The 15126-nt window shown below is 37.9% G+C and overlaps 1 protein-coding gene across 8 annotated transcripts in view; it reads left to right on the forward strand.

The window, feature by feature from the left end:
* The first annotated feature begins 1805 nt into the window (after positions 1-1805).
* The window catches only part of MPDZ (multiple PDZ domain crumbs cell polarity complex component), a 158119-nt gene continuing 144798 nt past the window's right edge, over positions 1806-15126 (forward strand). For 4 of the 8 annotated variants that reach the window (XM_032137900.2, XM_032137911.2, XM_032137907.2 and 1 more), the window contains exons 1-3: positions 4930-5738; positions 9771-9843; positions 12296-12462. In XM_032137900.2, the coding sequence (XP_031993791.1) occupies positions 9828-9843; positions 12296-12462 (183 nt within the window). In that variant the 5' untranslated portion in view covers positions 4930-5738; positions 9771-9827. Of the gene's footprint in view, positions 1863-4810; positions 5739-9770; positions 9844-12295; positions 12463-15126 lie in introns of those variants that run through there. The other 4 variants (XM_032137905.2, XM_032137908.2, XM_058431233.1 and 1 more) reach the window with 3 other exon arrangements.

A 15126-nucleotide genomic window follows, 5' to 3' on the forward strand; every position in this document is an offset into this window, starting at 1 on the left:
GCCTTTCCTCAGTGCTCGCATGTAGACAGTGAGACAGGTTTTCCTCTCTTCCTCCTTCTAGAAGACCACCAATTCTATTGGATCAGAACTCCACTCTTATATCCTCATTTAACGCTAACTGTTTCCTAAAAGACTTGTTTCCAAAATCAGTCACATTGGAGTTAGGGCTTCAACATTGGAATTTTGGGCAGCACAGTTCATTCCGTAGCAACATCGTAAGGTACTGTACTCAGCTATTCAAACTCTATTAGGGCAGACTTTTCTAGAATAGTCACAACACTGACATGTTCCTTGTAGTATTACCATCCAACAATAACCAAAGCAGGAAAGGTGGGATTTATCCTAAACCCATCTTCCTTACCTCCATATTACCATGTCACAGTACTTACATCTCTTAACTAATCTTAATCTAGCTCCCATTTTCCTTTATTTTCCTTTTCTTCTCTAGTTTTGAAAATGCCTCTTATCTGGCTTCTTTATCCCTAGCTTCTCTTGATTTTTGTATGTCCTCTATACCATTGCCAGAATGAACTTTCTAAAGATTGCTTTGCCAAAATAAACTTCTAATTAAAGCTAAACTCTTTAATGGCTGGTGCAGTGGCCACACGTATAATCCCAGCTCTTTGGGAGGCCTAGGTGGGTGGATCACCTGAGGTCAGCATGACCAACATGGCAAAACTGTGTCTCTACTAAAATTACAAAAAAAAAAAAAAAAAAAAATTAGCTGGGTGTGGTGGCAGGTGCCTGTAATCTCAGCTACTTGGGAGGCTGAGGCACGAGAATAGCTTAAACCTGGGAGGCGGAAGTTGCAGTGAGCCGAGATTGTGCCACTGTACTCCAGCCTGGGTGACAAAGTGAGACTCCATCTCAAAACAAAAAAAAAAGTCTAAACTTTTTAAGAGTAGTATGGAGGGCTCTCAGTAATTCAACCTTTACTCACATCTCCAGGCTCATCTTCTCTGTCTCTCCTTTTTCCTCAGCCCCAATCCAGGTACTGTATAAGAAACTACATGCAGTGCTCAGAAGGTACGATGCATTCTTGCATTTATGTGGGGAGCTCTTTCATCAGACCTTCTCCCCCCACCTATTCTTTAAGACTTTGTGCAGGGGTCTGTGACTCCAGGAAGTTTCCCTGACTTCTCAGTTAAGCTTGGGTGTCCCTCCTTTGTGTTCTTGTATTTTAATTGTTCTTTTCCTTTCATTCACTTGTACGTGAGTTCCCAGATTGTATCATCATTTCTCCAATTCTGCTACTAGACAACATGCCAGTCATGTAAGTGCCCCATGTGTGTTTGCAGAATCAGTAAATGACAGAATTTGAGTCCTTTTCTACTCCCTTGACCTTCCCTGCATTTTCTTTTCTTTTTCTTTTCTGAGACAGACTCTTGCTCTGTTGCCCAGGCTGGAGTGTGGTGGCTCGATCTCAGGCTACTGGGGAGACGGAGGCAGGAGAATCGCTTGAACCCAGGAGGCGGAGGCTGTATTGAGCCTCCGCCTCCTGGGTTCAAGCGATTCTCCTGCCTCCGTCTCCCCAGTAGCTGGGACTACAGCATTTTCATTTCAGGTAATTTATCTGGTAGTTTCATAAAGAAACAACAAGAATATTAATCAGTATTTGAAGTGTGTTGTGAAGTTAAGTTTCTTTAATACTTGATTTTCTTTCATTTTGGTGGGCAAAATGGAATTAATACATCTTATTTTCATTGAATAAATTTAGGAAGATTTATAAATGTCTACTTGAAAATAAAAATTGTGTTCATGAATGCTTTTTTGATCAAAGCCTATAAAAATGAGGGAGAAGTTCAGAAGAACAGATGCTAAGAAAAGGCTGAGTGATTTCTGTTGGATGACTACATGATTTGGTGGGTACTGTGACATTTCTATACTTTTAGAGCTATAGTACAGTAATGTTATCCAAAAGTAGGAATTATGACTGAAAGTATAAGTATTGCTGTTATGGACAGTTGAATTTATGAAAAACTACTTGCAGTTGACTACAACTGTGCCTTTGTCTGCTTACTTCAGGTACTGCTAAGGCAACTATGAATGATAGAAATGGTAAATTTAAATGCAATAACAGATGCTGAGCAACTTTGACAAGCTGCAAGCCATTGAAACAAGCCCTTTTAATGTTGTATTCCTTTTTCAGTCAGAATTAAGATAAGTAGAAAATTGTATGCATTTGGGGCAGTTTCTCTTCATAGAGTTATTTTTAGCATAAAACATATTTTCACTTGTTAGTTGCCATATAATCTGCATTGAGCAGAATGATTTGTGTTATGTTTCAAACGCTGATTCTCTACTTCGTAAAAGCTGTGCCTACATGTTACCATTACAACTTGTTGAAATGTAAAATGATTACTCAGTTAATCAGTTCCTATTTCTAAATAATACCAAATATTCTGTTTTATTTTTATCCCCTGCTGACACTAGTGTTACCAACAAGTTGTTGGAGAATCATATGGTCACAGGTAAAATCTTTGAGATTTATTAAGGATTAGGCAGCTCTCTCATTATATTAAAGTTTTATAGGAAGCGTGAAAGCTAAAATGATTTTATATGTTTTTATTTCTAAGCTAGCATGAACATAGTAGGATTGTTAGATAAAATAACAGATGTCCAAGTTAAGTTTGAATTTCAGAAAAAATTGGATTTTAGTCCAATATGTCCCAAGTATGGCATGGGACATACACTAAAAAATTATTCATTTACCTGAAATTCAAATTTAACTAGCATCCTGTATTTTTAGTTGATAAATCTGGCAACCCTCTATTAAGATATACAATTTGACAAACACAAAAGTAATGCAGTGCAAAGTAAGATTATTTCAGTGTCCTTCAGCCCTGCCATATCCCACTATCAGTGTCTTTGAAAAAGTTGCAGAATAGTCTATGCTTCTATAAACATACACCTATCGATTTTTACTTACTTAAGCAATTACCCTCCTCATCTTCTGTACAAAGTGTAGCAACTTAATACCTTGTTCTGTATCTTCTTTTTTATAAATTTGGCAATATATTTTCACCATGTGATTTTTGTGAGACAGTTTGGAAAATATGGGGTAGTGTGATAGAATTTGGGTTTTAAAATAAGGGACTATAGGGTTCAATTCCAAGTTCTCCCATTTACTAGCTGTTTGACCTTGAGTTAGACCTTGACCTCTCCTTTTCTCTGTTGTGTTATCTGGAATAATGTATCAGGAATGGGAAGATATTGTGGGGAGCAAGATGGTCAGAGTCCCCACATGCATGATGGAACGTGTTTAAACTGCACTTGCCTTAGCACTCTGGTGCCTAACAGATACTGAATTAATTGAGCTGTTATTGGTATGTCTTGTGGTTCTGAGAGCTAAGCCTATTGGAACAGATTTTAGGTTCAGTTATTACCAAATAGTGATGTGGCCACTAGCAGGATACATGAACAGCAGCTAGAGGGAAACTGGTATTTTTTCTGTACCAGATTTGAATACAGTTGTCCCACGCCTTGGAACATGGGGGATACATTCCAAGACCCCCAGTAGATGGCCTGAAACCAAACATAGTACCTTACCCCATATATACAGGTCTATGTTGTTTTATTGAATTTTGTCTTATTGTGCTTTGCAGATATTGCATTTTTTTAAACAAATTGATGGTTTATCGCAACTCTGTGTCAAGTAAGTCTACTGGTGCCATTTTTTTCCAACAGCATGTGCTTACTTTGTGTCTGTGTGTCACGTTTTGTTAATTCTTATAATATTTCATGCCCTTTATTATTCTTATGTCTGTTACAGTGATCTGTGATCAGTAATCTTTGATGTTACCATTTTAATTATTTTGGGGTGCTACAGCCCTGCACATTTAAGATGGTGAACCTAATAAATGTTGCACATGTTCCAACTGCTCCATCAACTGGCCGTTCGCATTCTTTTTCCCTCTTCTGAGGCCTCTCTATTCCCTGACACAGAACAGTATTGAACTTAGGCTATTTAATAACCCTGCAATGGCCTCTAAGTGTTCAAGTGAAGGGAAGAGTTGCATGCCTCTCACTTTAAACCAAAAGCTAGAAATAATTAAGTTTAGTGAAGAAGGCATGTTGAAAGTAGAGATAGGCTGAAAGCTAGGTTTGTTGTGCCAAACAGCCAAGTTGTGAATGCAAAGGAAAAGGTCTTGAAGGATTAAAATAGCTTCTCCGTGACCACATGTAAAGCAAAACAGCCTTATTTTTGATATGGAGAAAGTTTTAGTGGTCTGGATAGAAGATCAAATCAGCCACAACATTCCCTTAAGCCAAAGCCTAATACAGAGCAAAACCCTAACTCTCTTCAATTCTGTGAAGGCTGAGAGAGGTGAGGGAGCTGCAGAAAAAATGTTGGAAGCTAGCAGAGGTTGGTTCATGAGGTTTAATGAAAGAAGCCATCTGTATGACATAAAAGTGCAAGGTGAAGCAGCAAGTGCTAATGTAGAGGCTTCAGAAAGCTATCCAGAAGATCTAGCTAAGATCATTAATGAAGGTGGCTGCACTAAACAACAGATTTTTATTGTAGATAAAACAGCTTTATATTGAAAGAAGAGGCTATCAGGGACTTAAATAGGAGAAATCAATGTCTGGCTTCAAAGCTTTAAAGAGGCTGACTCATTAGGAGCTAATGTAGCTGGTGATGTCAAATTGAAGCCAGTGCTTATTTACCATTTCAAAAATTTTTAGGGCACTTAAGAGTTATGCCAAATCTGCTATGGCTGTGTTCTCTGTAAATGGAAAAAGAGTGGATAACAGCACATCTGTTTATAGCATGGTTTACTGAATGTTTTAAGCCCACTGTTGAGACCTACTGCTCAGAAAAAGGTTCTTATAAAATATATTACTGCTCATTGACAAGGCATCTGGTTATCCAAGAGCTCTGATAGAGTTTTATAAAGAGATGAATGTTGTTTCCATGTCGCTAACACAACATCCATTGTGCAGCCCCTGGACCACAGAGTAATTTTGACTTTCAAGTCTTATTATTGAAAAAATACATTTTGTAAAGTTATAGCTTCAGTACTTAATGATTCCTCTGCTACATTAGGGCAAAGTAAATGGAAAACCTTTTGGAAAGGATGCACTACTTTAGATGCCATTAAGGTATTTGTAATTCATGGGAGGAAGGCAAAATATCAACATTAGCAGGAGTTTGGAAGAAGTTGATACTGAAACTCTTATGAATAACACTGAGGGTTCAAGACTTCAGTGGAAGAAGTCACTGAAGATGTGGTACAAATAGCAAGAGAACTACAATTTCAAATAGAGTCTGAAGATGTGACTGAATTGCTGCACTTTCATGATAAAGTTTGAATGAATGAGGAGTTGCTTTTTATGGATGAGTAAAGAAAGTGGTTTCTTGAGATGAAATGTATGCCTGGTGAAGATGTGAACATCCTTGAAATGAAAACAAAGGGTTGAGGCTATTACATAACCTTAGTTGATAAAGTAGGAGCAGGATTTGAGAGGTTGTATTGTGGGTAAAATGCTATCAAACAGCATCACATGCTACAGAGAAATCTTTCATGAAAGGAAGAATCAATCAATGTGGCAAAGCTCATTGTTGTCTTATTTTCAGAAATTGTTACAGTGACCCCAGCCTTCAGCCACCACCACCTGTCAGTCAGCAGCCGTCAACACAAAGGCAAGACCCTCCTCCACCAGCACGAAGACTACGACTCACTGAAGGCTCAGCTCATCACTAGCACTTTTTGACAGTAAACTGTTTTTTAATAAAGGTGTGTAGATTGTTTTCCTAGACATAATGCTACTGCACATTTAATAGACTACAGTGTAGTGTAAACATGACTTTTGTACACACTGGGAAACCAAAAAATTCACGTGACCCCTTTTGTTGAGAGATTCACTTTATTGCAGTGGTCTGGAACTGATCCTGCAATATCTCTGAGATATGCTTGTACCATGTTTTTTTTTTTTCATTTTTTATTTTTAAATACATACCTATGATAAAGTTTAATTTACAAATTAAGCTCAATAAGAGATTAACAACAACTAATAATAAAATAGAACAATTACAACAATATACTGTGTATGCTTAATTCTCTTTGTGTTGAGGGATTTAGTACCTTGAAATGTAAAAGCAATGTTTTTGAATGTACTTTGAATAACGATTTAAAGAGGCTTCTTAAGGGTTTTTCTTAAAATCTTGGATTTTAAAAGTGATTTGTTTAAAGATGTATGGACGTTAACATTACGTAAATGCGAATATTCCTGATCTTTCTTTGATAGACCCACTGCTGGTTTCTAATATACATAATTCTGACTTCTTCATACCTTGTGTGAACAGTTGGCTAATTTGACTATCTACAACAGTCTATTCCATTTCAGACTTTATTCATTTTGGGTCTCTATTTCTTCCTTTGGTTTCACTTTATGTAGAGTATGGTCTATTTGAACTGGGAAACAGGGAAGTTAAATCTTCCTGCTTTCTAGAGGCAGCATATTGTAGAAATTAAATTGTGGACTCTGGAGCTAGATGGCTTGTGTTAAGATCCTGGCTCTACTAGTGGTGTGGCCTTAGACAAGTTACTTAATCTGTCTGTACCTCATTTTCCTTGTTATAAAGTGAGTGGATTGTGTAAGTATTAAAGGACTTAATTGGAAGCATGATTCGAATAGTACCTAGCATGTGATAGGTGCTGTGTGTTTGCTGTTATCATTGCTGCTTCTGCTTCAGCATTAGTGCTGAACTCCTTAGCATATCCATAGCTCATCTCTTTTCTGCCTCTCTGATTCATTATTGTCACTGCTTAGCATGAATTACCCAGAAAAAAAGAAAGAAAATTCCTCAGAAGTTGGCATTCTTCTGACATGTTGGATCTTCTTTAAGTCATGCCAGTTGGCCATGACCCACTGTTATCACTCAGGTATCCTTAAGTTTCCATATGGTGTTTAGATGGGCAAAAAGGGAAAGGAAATGGTAGTGTGGTGAAAAGGTGACAAGAGGAATTCGTGGCTGCAATTTGAAGGGAATGGACTCAATCTTTCTCAAAAATTTTGTGATTACAGATGAGTTTGTTTATAATTAGAACTGAATCCTCAGGACAGGAGTATCAGGCACAGAAAGGAACAATTTTTAAAAATTCTTATCTTTTTTCAGGGTTGCTAATGGTGAAATCCCCTGAAAAATCTCAAAAAAAGCTATGCATTTATTTTAGGGACATCCAAGCATAGAAAAGAAACTCTGAAACTGTAATTTTAAAGTCATCGAAATACAAAAGAGTAGAGCTCTCTCATCTGGGAGTTTTTTTTTTTTTTTTTTTTTTTTACCTTTGTGTATTTTTTGGGGGAAGAAAAAGTGATTCTGTTTTAACATAACTGACTTGTAGGTGAACTTTTGGACAACAGTGTTTTTCTCAATTAGGAACTGCCTACGCTGTACTTTCTCTGCAGACTTCTCATAAATCAGTGAGCTTCTAAATCCGAGGTCTACCTCCCATGTATGTCAGGAACACTGTCTATCTTTAGAATTAATTTTTCATGTGCATACCAAACACATGTATAATTTTATCCTTTCCAAACGTTACAAACATCATTCATTTATAAATAGAGATTCAGATTCAGAAAAGATAAGTGACTTAACAAGGGCGTATAGCTAGTTGAAATTTAAATTCAGGTCATCAGACTCTCTAGTCCATGCTTTTTTTTGTTGCTATCATGCTTCCTCCTGGGTGATTAAACATACTTTTGTAGCCCTGGGCTTCCTTATATTGGGCATTTTTATTCAGGCAGTTCTCCTGCCTCAGCCTCTTGGAGCAGCTGGGACTACAGGCACATGCACCACGCCCAGCTAATTTTTGTATTTTTGATAGAGACGGGGTTTCACCATGTTGGCCAGGCTGGTCTCGAACTCCTGAGCTCAAGTTATTTGCTGGGATTACAGGCGTGAGCCACCATGCCCAGCCTTATTTTTTTGGGTGGGAGATAGAGTCTCGTTCTGTTGCCAGGCTGGAATGCTGTGGCGCCATCTTGGCTCACTGCAACCTACGCCTCCCTGGTTCAAGTGATTCTCCTGTCTCAGACTCCTGAGTAGCTGGGATTATAGGCACATTCCACCACACCCAACTAATTTTTGTATTTTTAGTAGAGACAGGGTTTCGCCATGTTGGCCAGGATGGTCTCGATCTCCTGACCTCATGATCCACCCACCTCGGCCTCCCAAAGTGCTAGGATTACAGGCATGAGCCACCTTGCTCAAGGCCACACTTCTGTTTAGGTTTCAATTCCAGGTCAGAGCCAGTGTCCTCTTTTCTTGACACAAAGGCACTTTTTAAAACAAGTGCCAGTAGTTAAACAATTTGACATTTGAAATGGAGTTGATGTTTCAAATAGTATATTCTAAATTGCGATAAGGCAAGTCAATACGTACTGTTCTCTGTTATCACACAGAGCTAATTGCAGGCATTGATATTCTGTAGATCTGCTCATCTATATCACATATTTCCCTTTTTGCCACATGAATTTTGTTTTAAAGAGGTAATAGGAGGCGACTTGTTCTTTCTAAGAGAAATTCCATTTTGTCTTCCAGATGAAAAATGAGAACGTGTGGTGGTAGATTTCTTTTCTTTATTAAAGGAATGACTGACTGACTGTCTTCCTCATGATTCAGGGTTTTCTGTGAGGCAAAAGAGAGATGGAACTATGGGGATAGTTGTGCAGATTTGTTCGGCAGCAAAGGCTCAAATGGGTTAGTGACGTGGATGTTAGCAATGCAGATCTGTATCCAGTACTTCAAAGAATCTAGTTAAGTATTGTTAGAGAAAGATGAGATGTGTGGATTGAAGGAGTTGAGAAGATTTCTTTGAATGGGAAAGAGGAGAACATTATAGTCAGGAGAGTATTTTGAGAACTTTTGAAATATTTAACACTGTATGCTCCTTTTTGTTCAGTTTTTCATCTGTGATTTAATGTATTACCTTCCGGTGATTCAGGTACTGCTTGAGTGTCACATTCATTTCTTTTTTTCTTTTCTTTTCTTTTCTTTTTTTTTTTTTTTTTGAGATGGGGTCTTGTTCTGTGGCCCAGGCTGGAGTGCAGTGGCATGATCTCGGCTCACTGCAACCACCGCTTCCTGGGTTCAAGTGATTCTCCTCCCTCTGCATCCTGAGTAGCTGGGATTACAGGTGTGCACTACCACACCCAGCTAATTTTTGTATTTTTAGCAGAGACGGGTTTCGTCATGTTGGCCAGGCTGGTCTCGAACTCCTGACCTCAAGTGACGCACTCACCTTGGCTTCCCGAAGTGCTGGGATTACAGGTGTGAGCCACCGCACCCAGCCCACAGTTCATTTCTAATAGGTATGCGTGTATTATCTCCTCAGTTAGGAGTGTGAGCCTTTGAGGGCAGGATCACGTTTTCTACTTTTTATGATTTTGCCACAGAATTTCTTATGTGGAGTTAAGTAAGCTCCTTATTCTATGCTTAAAGATCTATGAGTGAATACAAGATTATAGTGGTCTGTACTGAGAACTTTTTATGGAAATATGTTTGAAACTTCTGTCACCTTATTTAAAATAGAATTTATGTCTTTTACCTTATGCAAGTATTATGGGTAAATATATACATAGAAGATAATTTTGAATAAGCCCTAAAATGATTATTGTCTATAAAGAGAACTATCTTAAGTTGTATCAACAAGATTTTAATGGTCAAAGGAATTAGAGTTGTATCAAGTGTTCTTTATAGAGTATTTAGCTTTAGAATATAAAGTTCTGATAAAACGTAACCATTGTATTTCTTTTTTGCACAGAGTTCCATTTTAATTGCTGTTAATCATTTCAGAGAAGAACACTGGACTTTGAAAAAAATGTTGGAAGCCATTGGTAAGACTTATTCTTTTCTGCCTACTTTTATAAGAATTGTAACTCCTCGCATTGGGATTTTTGACATATGGTGTGTTTAATGTAGCAGGATTCTGTCTATAGTATCTAGATTTAAAAAGTTTTTACCTACTAGCATTGTATTAAGGTAATATGTTTCTGTATTTGGACAATTTCATCTAAAGTGTTGTAAAAATACATTACTTATAAGCAAAAATTAAAAACATATTAGGTATTCTTCCAATTATGAGTTTTAATAAAGCTTAATGTAAGCCCAATTCTGATTTATGAGCCTAATTCTGGTTAATATCTATTTCTGGAAAGCATCTGGAAGTTTAGCAGTATTTTTAATACTGAAAGAAGATACTACTTTTACTTGTGGCAGGTGAAGTACTACTGAGCTCTTGCTATTAATTGATAAAGAGAAAACTGTTGCTTAGTCTTATGCTTTAAGGCAGTTTAATTTCTACATGAGATAATTTAGGCTGAAATATCTAGATTTCCCAGACTCTGTTTTTCCCACTGCTCTTTAGTTTTAAAGAAACTAGTTTGTAGAACCAGTTTACAGGTAGATATATCAGGTATGGTACAATACATGCAATTATCTGACACTCTAGTTCTTTACCCTATTCCAGGTAACTCTTTGGGTGTGACTAAATGGAAAGTGTTTGGATTTCACTCTGGCACCTTAATCATTATGGTAGCTACCTTGATGTCGGTGGGTTTTGAGGAATAGAGTGAGAGTCAGTGGCAGTAAAGGGAGAAGGACTTGTTTTTGTGATCATGGGATCACTGTGATGACTTTTGTTCCTGGTATTGTGCTGGTAATGAAAATGTATGTATGTATGTACATTTCCTTCATTTCCCATTTTATACTAAACCCACATGCTGTAAAGAGTACTAGTCCACATAGGAAAGTTCTTAATAGGAAAGTGGAAAAGAAAGGGCAAATATAGAATTTTTTAAACTGTTGTTTTCTAGTCTTTATTCTGTTTTGTGCTGAGTTGCACACTTTCTAAAAATTGATGTGGAAATTAATATTAGATTTGTATCCTGAGATACCATGGGACATATAACCCAGAATAAGATGCTCATGTGTATCTTTATCATTATTTATTTTTAAAATTCTGCATATGAGTAAATATTTTTTGTTTAAGTTTGTGTGTGTGTGTGTGTGTGTGTGAACTCATGATCAGCATCAATTCATATTTTAGTTACTCTCTTTCTGTGCAATTTCAGATTTGGTGCTATAGAAAGTATCTCTGGTGATGATTCCAATTTTTTTTTTTTTTTGAAATGGCGTCTCACTAACTGTCGCCCAGGCTGGAGTGTAGTGGTATGATCTCGGCTCACTGCAACCTCCACCTCTTGAGTTCAAGGGATTTTCTTGCCTCAGCCTCCTGAGTAGCTGGGATTACAGGCATATGCCACTACGCCCATCTAATTTTTTTTATTTTTATTTTTTAGTAGAGACGAGGTTTTACCATGTTGGACAGGCTGGTCTCAAACTCCTGAGCTCAAGTAATCCACCCGCCTCAGCCTCCCAAACTGCTGGGATTACAGACATGAGCCACCGTGCCTCGCCGATTCCCACTTTTTAACATTACTGGGATATGGCAAATACTTTTAAATAGATATACCTGTTACCATCATGATTCTAAGTAATACATCTGAACAATCTTCATTCAAAAAAAATTTTGGCTTCACATACAAGAGTGTGTAAGTGTATATGTTTGTGTTTCAGGGAAAGGTTTTTAACTATTATTTGTGGTGGAAACTGTCTGGCGTAAGTATGCTTGTAAGACGCTAGTAATATAATTACTCAGTATATTTACTTTTAGCAACTTTATGTCCGATTTGTACAGTGTTCAATAATTATTTGAATTGATTTGGTTTGAAGCAGATATAAATATGCTATTTTGTTTGCTATTTAATTTTGGAGAAAGATATTTAAAGTATTAAAAAGTACTCAGTTTTGTATTTTTGTACTGCATTAAAAAATGTGTACTTTCTCTATAGTTTTTTTTTTTGAGATGGAGTCTCACTCTGTCACCCAGGCTGGAGTGCAGTGGCCCAGTCTCAGCTCACTGCAACCTCTGCCTCCCGGATTCAAGTGATTCTCCTGCCTCAGCCTCCTGAGTAGCTGGGGTTATAGGAGCGCACCACCACGGCTGGCTAATTTTTTGTATTTTAAGTAGAAACAGGGTTTCATCATTTTGGCCAGGCTGGTCTCAAACTCCTGAGCTCAAGTGATCAGCCCGCCTCAGTCTCCCAAAGTGCTGGGATTACAGGCGTGAACCAGTGCGTCCGGCCCACTTTTTTAAATTCAATTTAAAAGAGACAATTTTATGCACTCAATAGAAATAGTTTTAGAATTTCTACAAGTTGGCGTCCTCATAGGCTGGACATGCATCCTTTGAATCCTATTATTGACAAATGCTGCTCTTTGGTATAGACAAAAATCGGGCCCTGCATGCAGCAGAGCGCTTGCAAACCAAGCTGCGAGAACGTGGGGACGTAGCAAATGAAGACAAACTGAGCCTTCTGAAGTCAGTCCTGCAGAGCCCTCTCTTCAGCCAGATTCTGAGCCTTCAGACTTCTGTACAGCAGCTGAAAGACCAGGTAGGACATCATTCACCCAAGCAGGCATTCACGGCATGGCATAGATCTTGTGAAAGGCTTGTGTTTTTCTGAAAGGCTGATTTTTCTATATGCTAATGAATAGTTAATGAAGTCATTTAAACCTCCAAATGAGACATTCAGATTCGCTGTGGCTTTTTTCCTCCTAGTTATTTTTGTAATGGTTGTTGCTGTATATTGTAGATGATATGACATTGTGTTGAAAGCTGTGTGGATGCTGAAGAATGAGTTTCTACAGGAAAAACGGATGATAAAAATATGTTTAGGATGGTTGGCTGTAGACTTTCCATTATCACTGAGGCTCATTGTTCATGTGATCTTGCTCATTCAGATTCGGACATTCAGTGTACTTACAAGATTTCAGATAAGCCTGGATTTGCATGTGTAATCATGTGTATGAGGCAGGGAAATCACCTCTATTTTGACAGTAAAAGGAATAATTACATTGTCATCAGTTAGAGGAATTGCAATTCTCACTTCTTTAAAGAGTGTAAGTAGCAATTGCTTCCATGACAGCTCAGATGGTGATAAACATTAGAACTTCTAAATGTAACACAGTGCTTTTTTGTTCTGTAAAAATTATGAGCATTAAAAAGTCCTAGCATTTATATTAAAATTGAAACATTTCACAATGACAGAATGAAAACTGAAGTCAGATGTTCTTTGAACTTACTTAATTTAATCACCATTCATATGCTTTAAAAATATTTTTAAAATGTTGTCTTCAAGGTTTGAAGTCAATCTAATTATGCCTTCAATCCAAGTTAGTTTTCATTCTAAGGTCTTTAGCATTAATTTAATGGTTATAGATGACTTGCTAGCAAATATTCTGCCTTATAAGGTTAAAAATGAAAGTTGAAGATTAGTTTCGTAATTGAGTGAAAGAACAGCTCCAGTTAAAAAGAACCCAAAGTGTGGCTAATGCAAAAGAACAAATAGTAATAAGAGAGAATGAATTTGTTTAAGGTCATATAACTTCTTAATCTAAATATTTCGTAGCAAAAAAAGTAAATCAAGAAGAATCTTCACAAATACTTTTCTATAGTATATTTCTATTTAATGGTTTTAAAAGTCGTGATCATGAATTTAAGGTGTTTTTGTTATATGTAGTTGTGTTTGTCTCCTTTACAAGTTATTGAAAATATTGATTTTATTTATTTTTATTTTTTTGAGACAGAGTCTCATTCTGCCACCCAGGCTGGAGTGCAGTGGCACCATCTCGGTTCACTGCAGCCTCTATCTCCCGGGTTCAAGAGATTCTCCTGCCTCAGCCTCCTGACTAGCTAGGATTATAGGTGCCTGCCACCAAGCCCAGCTATTTTTTTTTTTTTTTTTTTTTGAGACGGAGTCTCGCTCTGTTGCCCAGGCTGGAGTGCAGTGGCGCAATCTCGGCTCACTGCAAGATCCGCCTCCCAGGTTCACGCCATTCTCCTGCCTCAGCCTCTCCAAGTAGCTGGGACTACATGCGCCCGCCACCACGCCTGGCCAATTTTTTGTATTTTTTAGTAGAGACGGGGTTTCACCGTGGTCTCAATCTCCTGACCTCGTGATTCGCCCGCCTCGGCCTCCCAAAGTGCTGGGATTACAAGCGTGAGCCACTGCGCCCGGCCGCTAATTTTTGTATTTTTAGTAGAGATGGGGTTTCACCATGTTGGCCAGGCTGGTCTCGAACTCCTGACCTCAAATGATCTACCGGCCTTGGCCTCCCAAAGTGCTGGGATTACAGGAGTGAGCCACCGTGCCTGGCAAGATTGATTTTCAGTACTGGTTTTCAGAATGGATTGGCAAGCTTTTGGAGAAACCAGTATCCCAAATAAAAGCATAATTATGTTGTGGAAATTATCTGCTTTTTCAGAGAGTGTAAAGAAGTTGAACAGATATCTTCTATTCTTAATATGTTATGTGAAAACGTGATTAGAATGAGAAGAAAAGTTGAAGCAAAAAGAGTGCTAGCAAGTGTGTTGGGATATACCACTGGCCCAATGAGATAACTTGAAATTTCCCTTGTAGACAATCTTATGTAAAAGGAATAGTTATTTGTGCATACAGTGTCTCATGAAAGGAGGAGACAAATAGGCCTGCCTATCAAGCTTGTTTTACCGTTTCCATATGGAAGTAGAATATGGGCTCTAAGACTATTTAGGTCCCACATGATTCAGATGAAACCTACTTGGAAATTTGTTGAGACTGAGACCAACTACAGCATGATCTTATTATTTTGTTAATGATAGACACTGATATATTTTAAGACTACATAAATTGTGAGGTCTGTGAATTCTATGGGGCATGTCTTACATGTTTTTGGACTTTGGGCTTCTTGGTCACATGTTCATATACGGGGAAAACTAATACTGAAAGGGACCAAGGAAAACACCTAGTTTATACCCTGTAGATTACAGTGGCTTAGAGAGGTTAAGTGACTTGATTATAAGAGTAGAGTAGAACTAGAACTCAGTTTTCTTTGGAGCCTGTCTCACTACTGCTGCTGCTGCTTGTTCTTCTTCTTCTTCTTCTTCTTCTTCTTCTTCTTCTTCTTCTTCTTCTTCTTCTTCTTCTTCTTCTTCTTTCTTCTTCTTCCTCTCCTCCTCCTCCTCTCCTCCTCCTCCCTCTCTTCCTCCTCCCTCTCCCCTCCCTCCCTCTTCTTCT

The sequence above is a fragment of the Hylobates moloch genome, unplaced genomic scaffold (genome assembly GCF_009828535.3).
Source record: "Hylobates moloch isolate HMO894 unplaced genomic scaffold, HMol_V3 SCAFFOLD_19, whole genome shotgun sequence".
Classification (NCBI taxonomy): Eukaryota; Metazoa; Chordata; class Mammalia; order Primates; family Hylobatidae; genus Hylobates; species Hylobates moloch.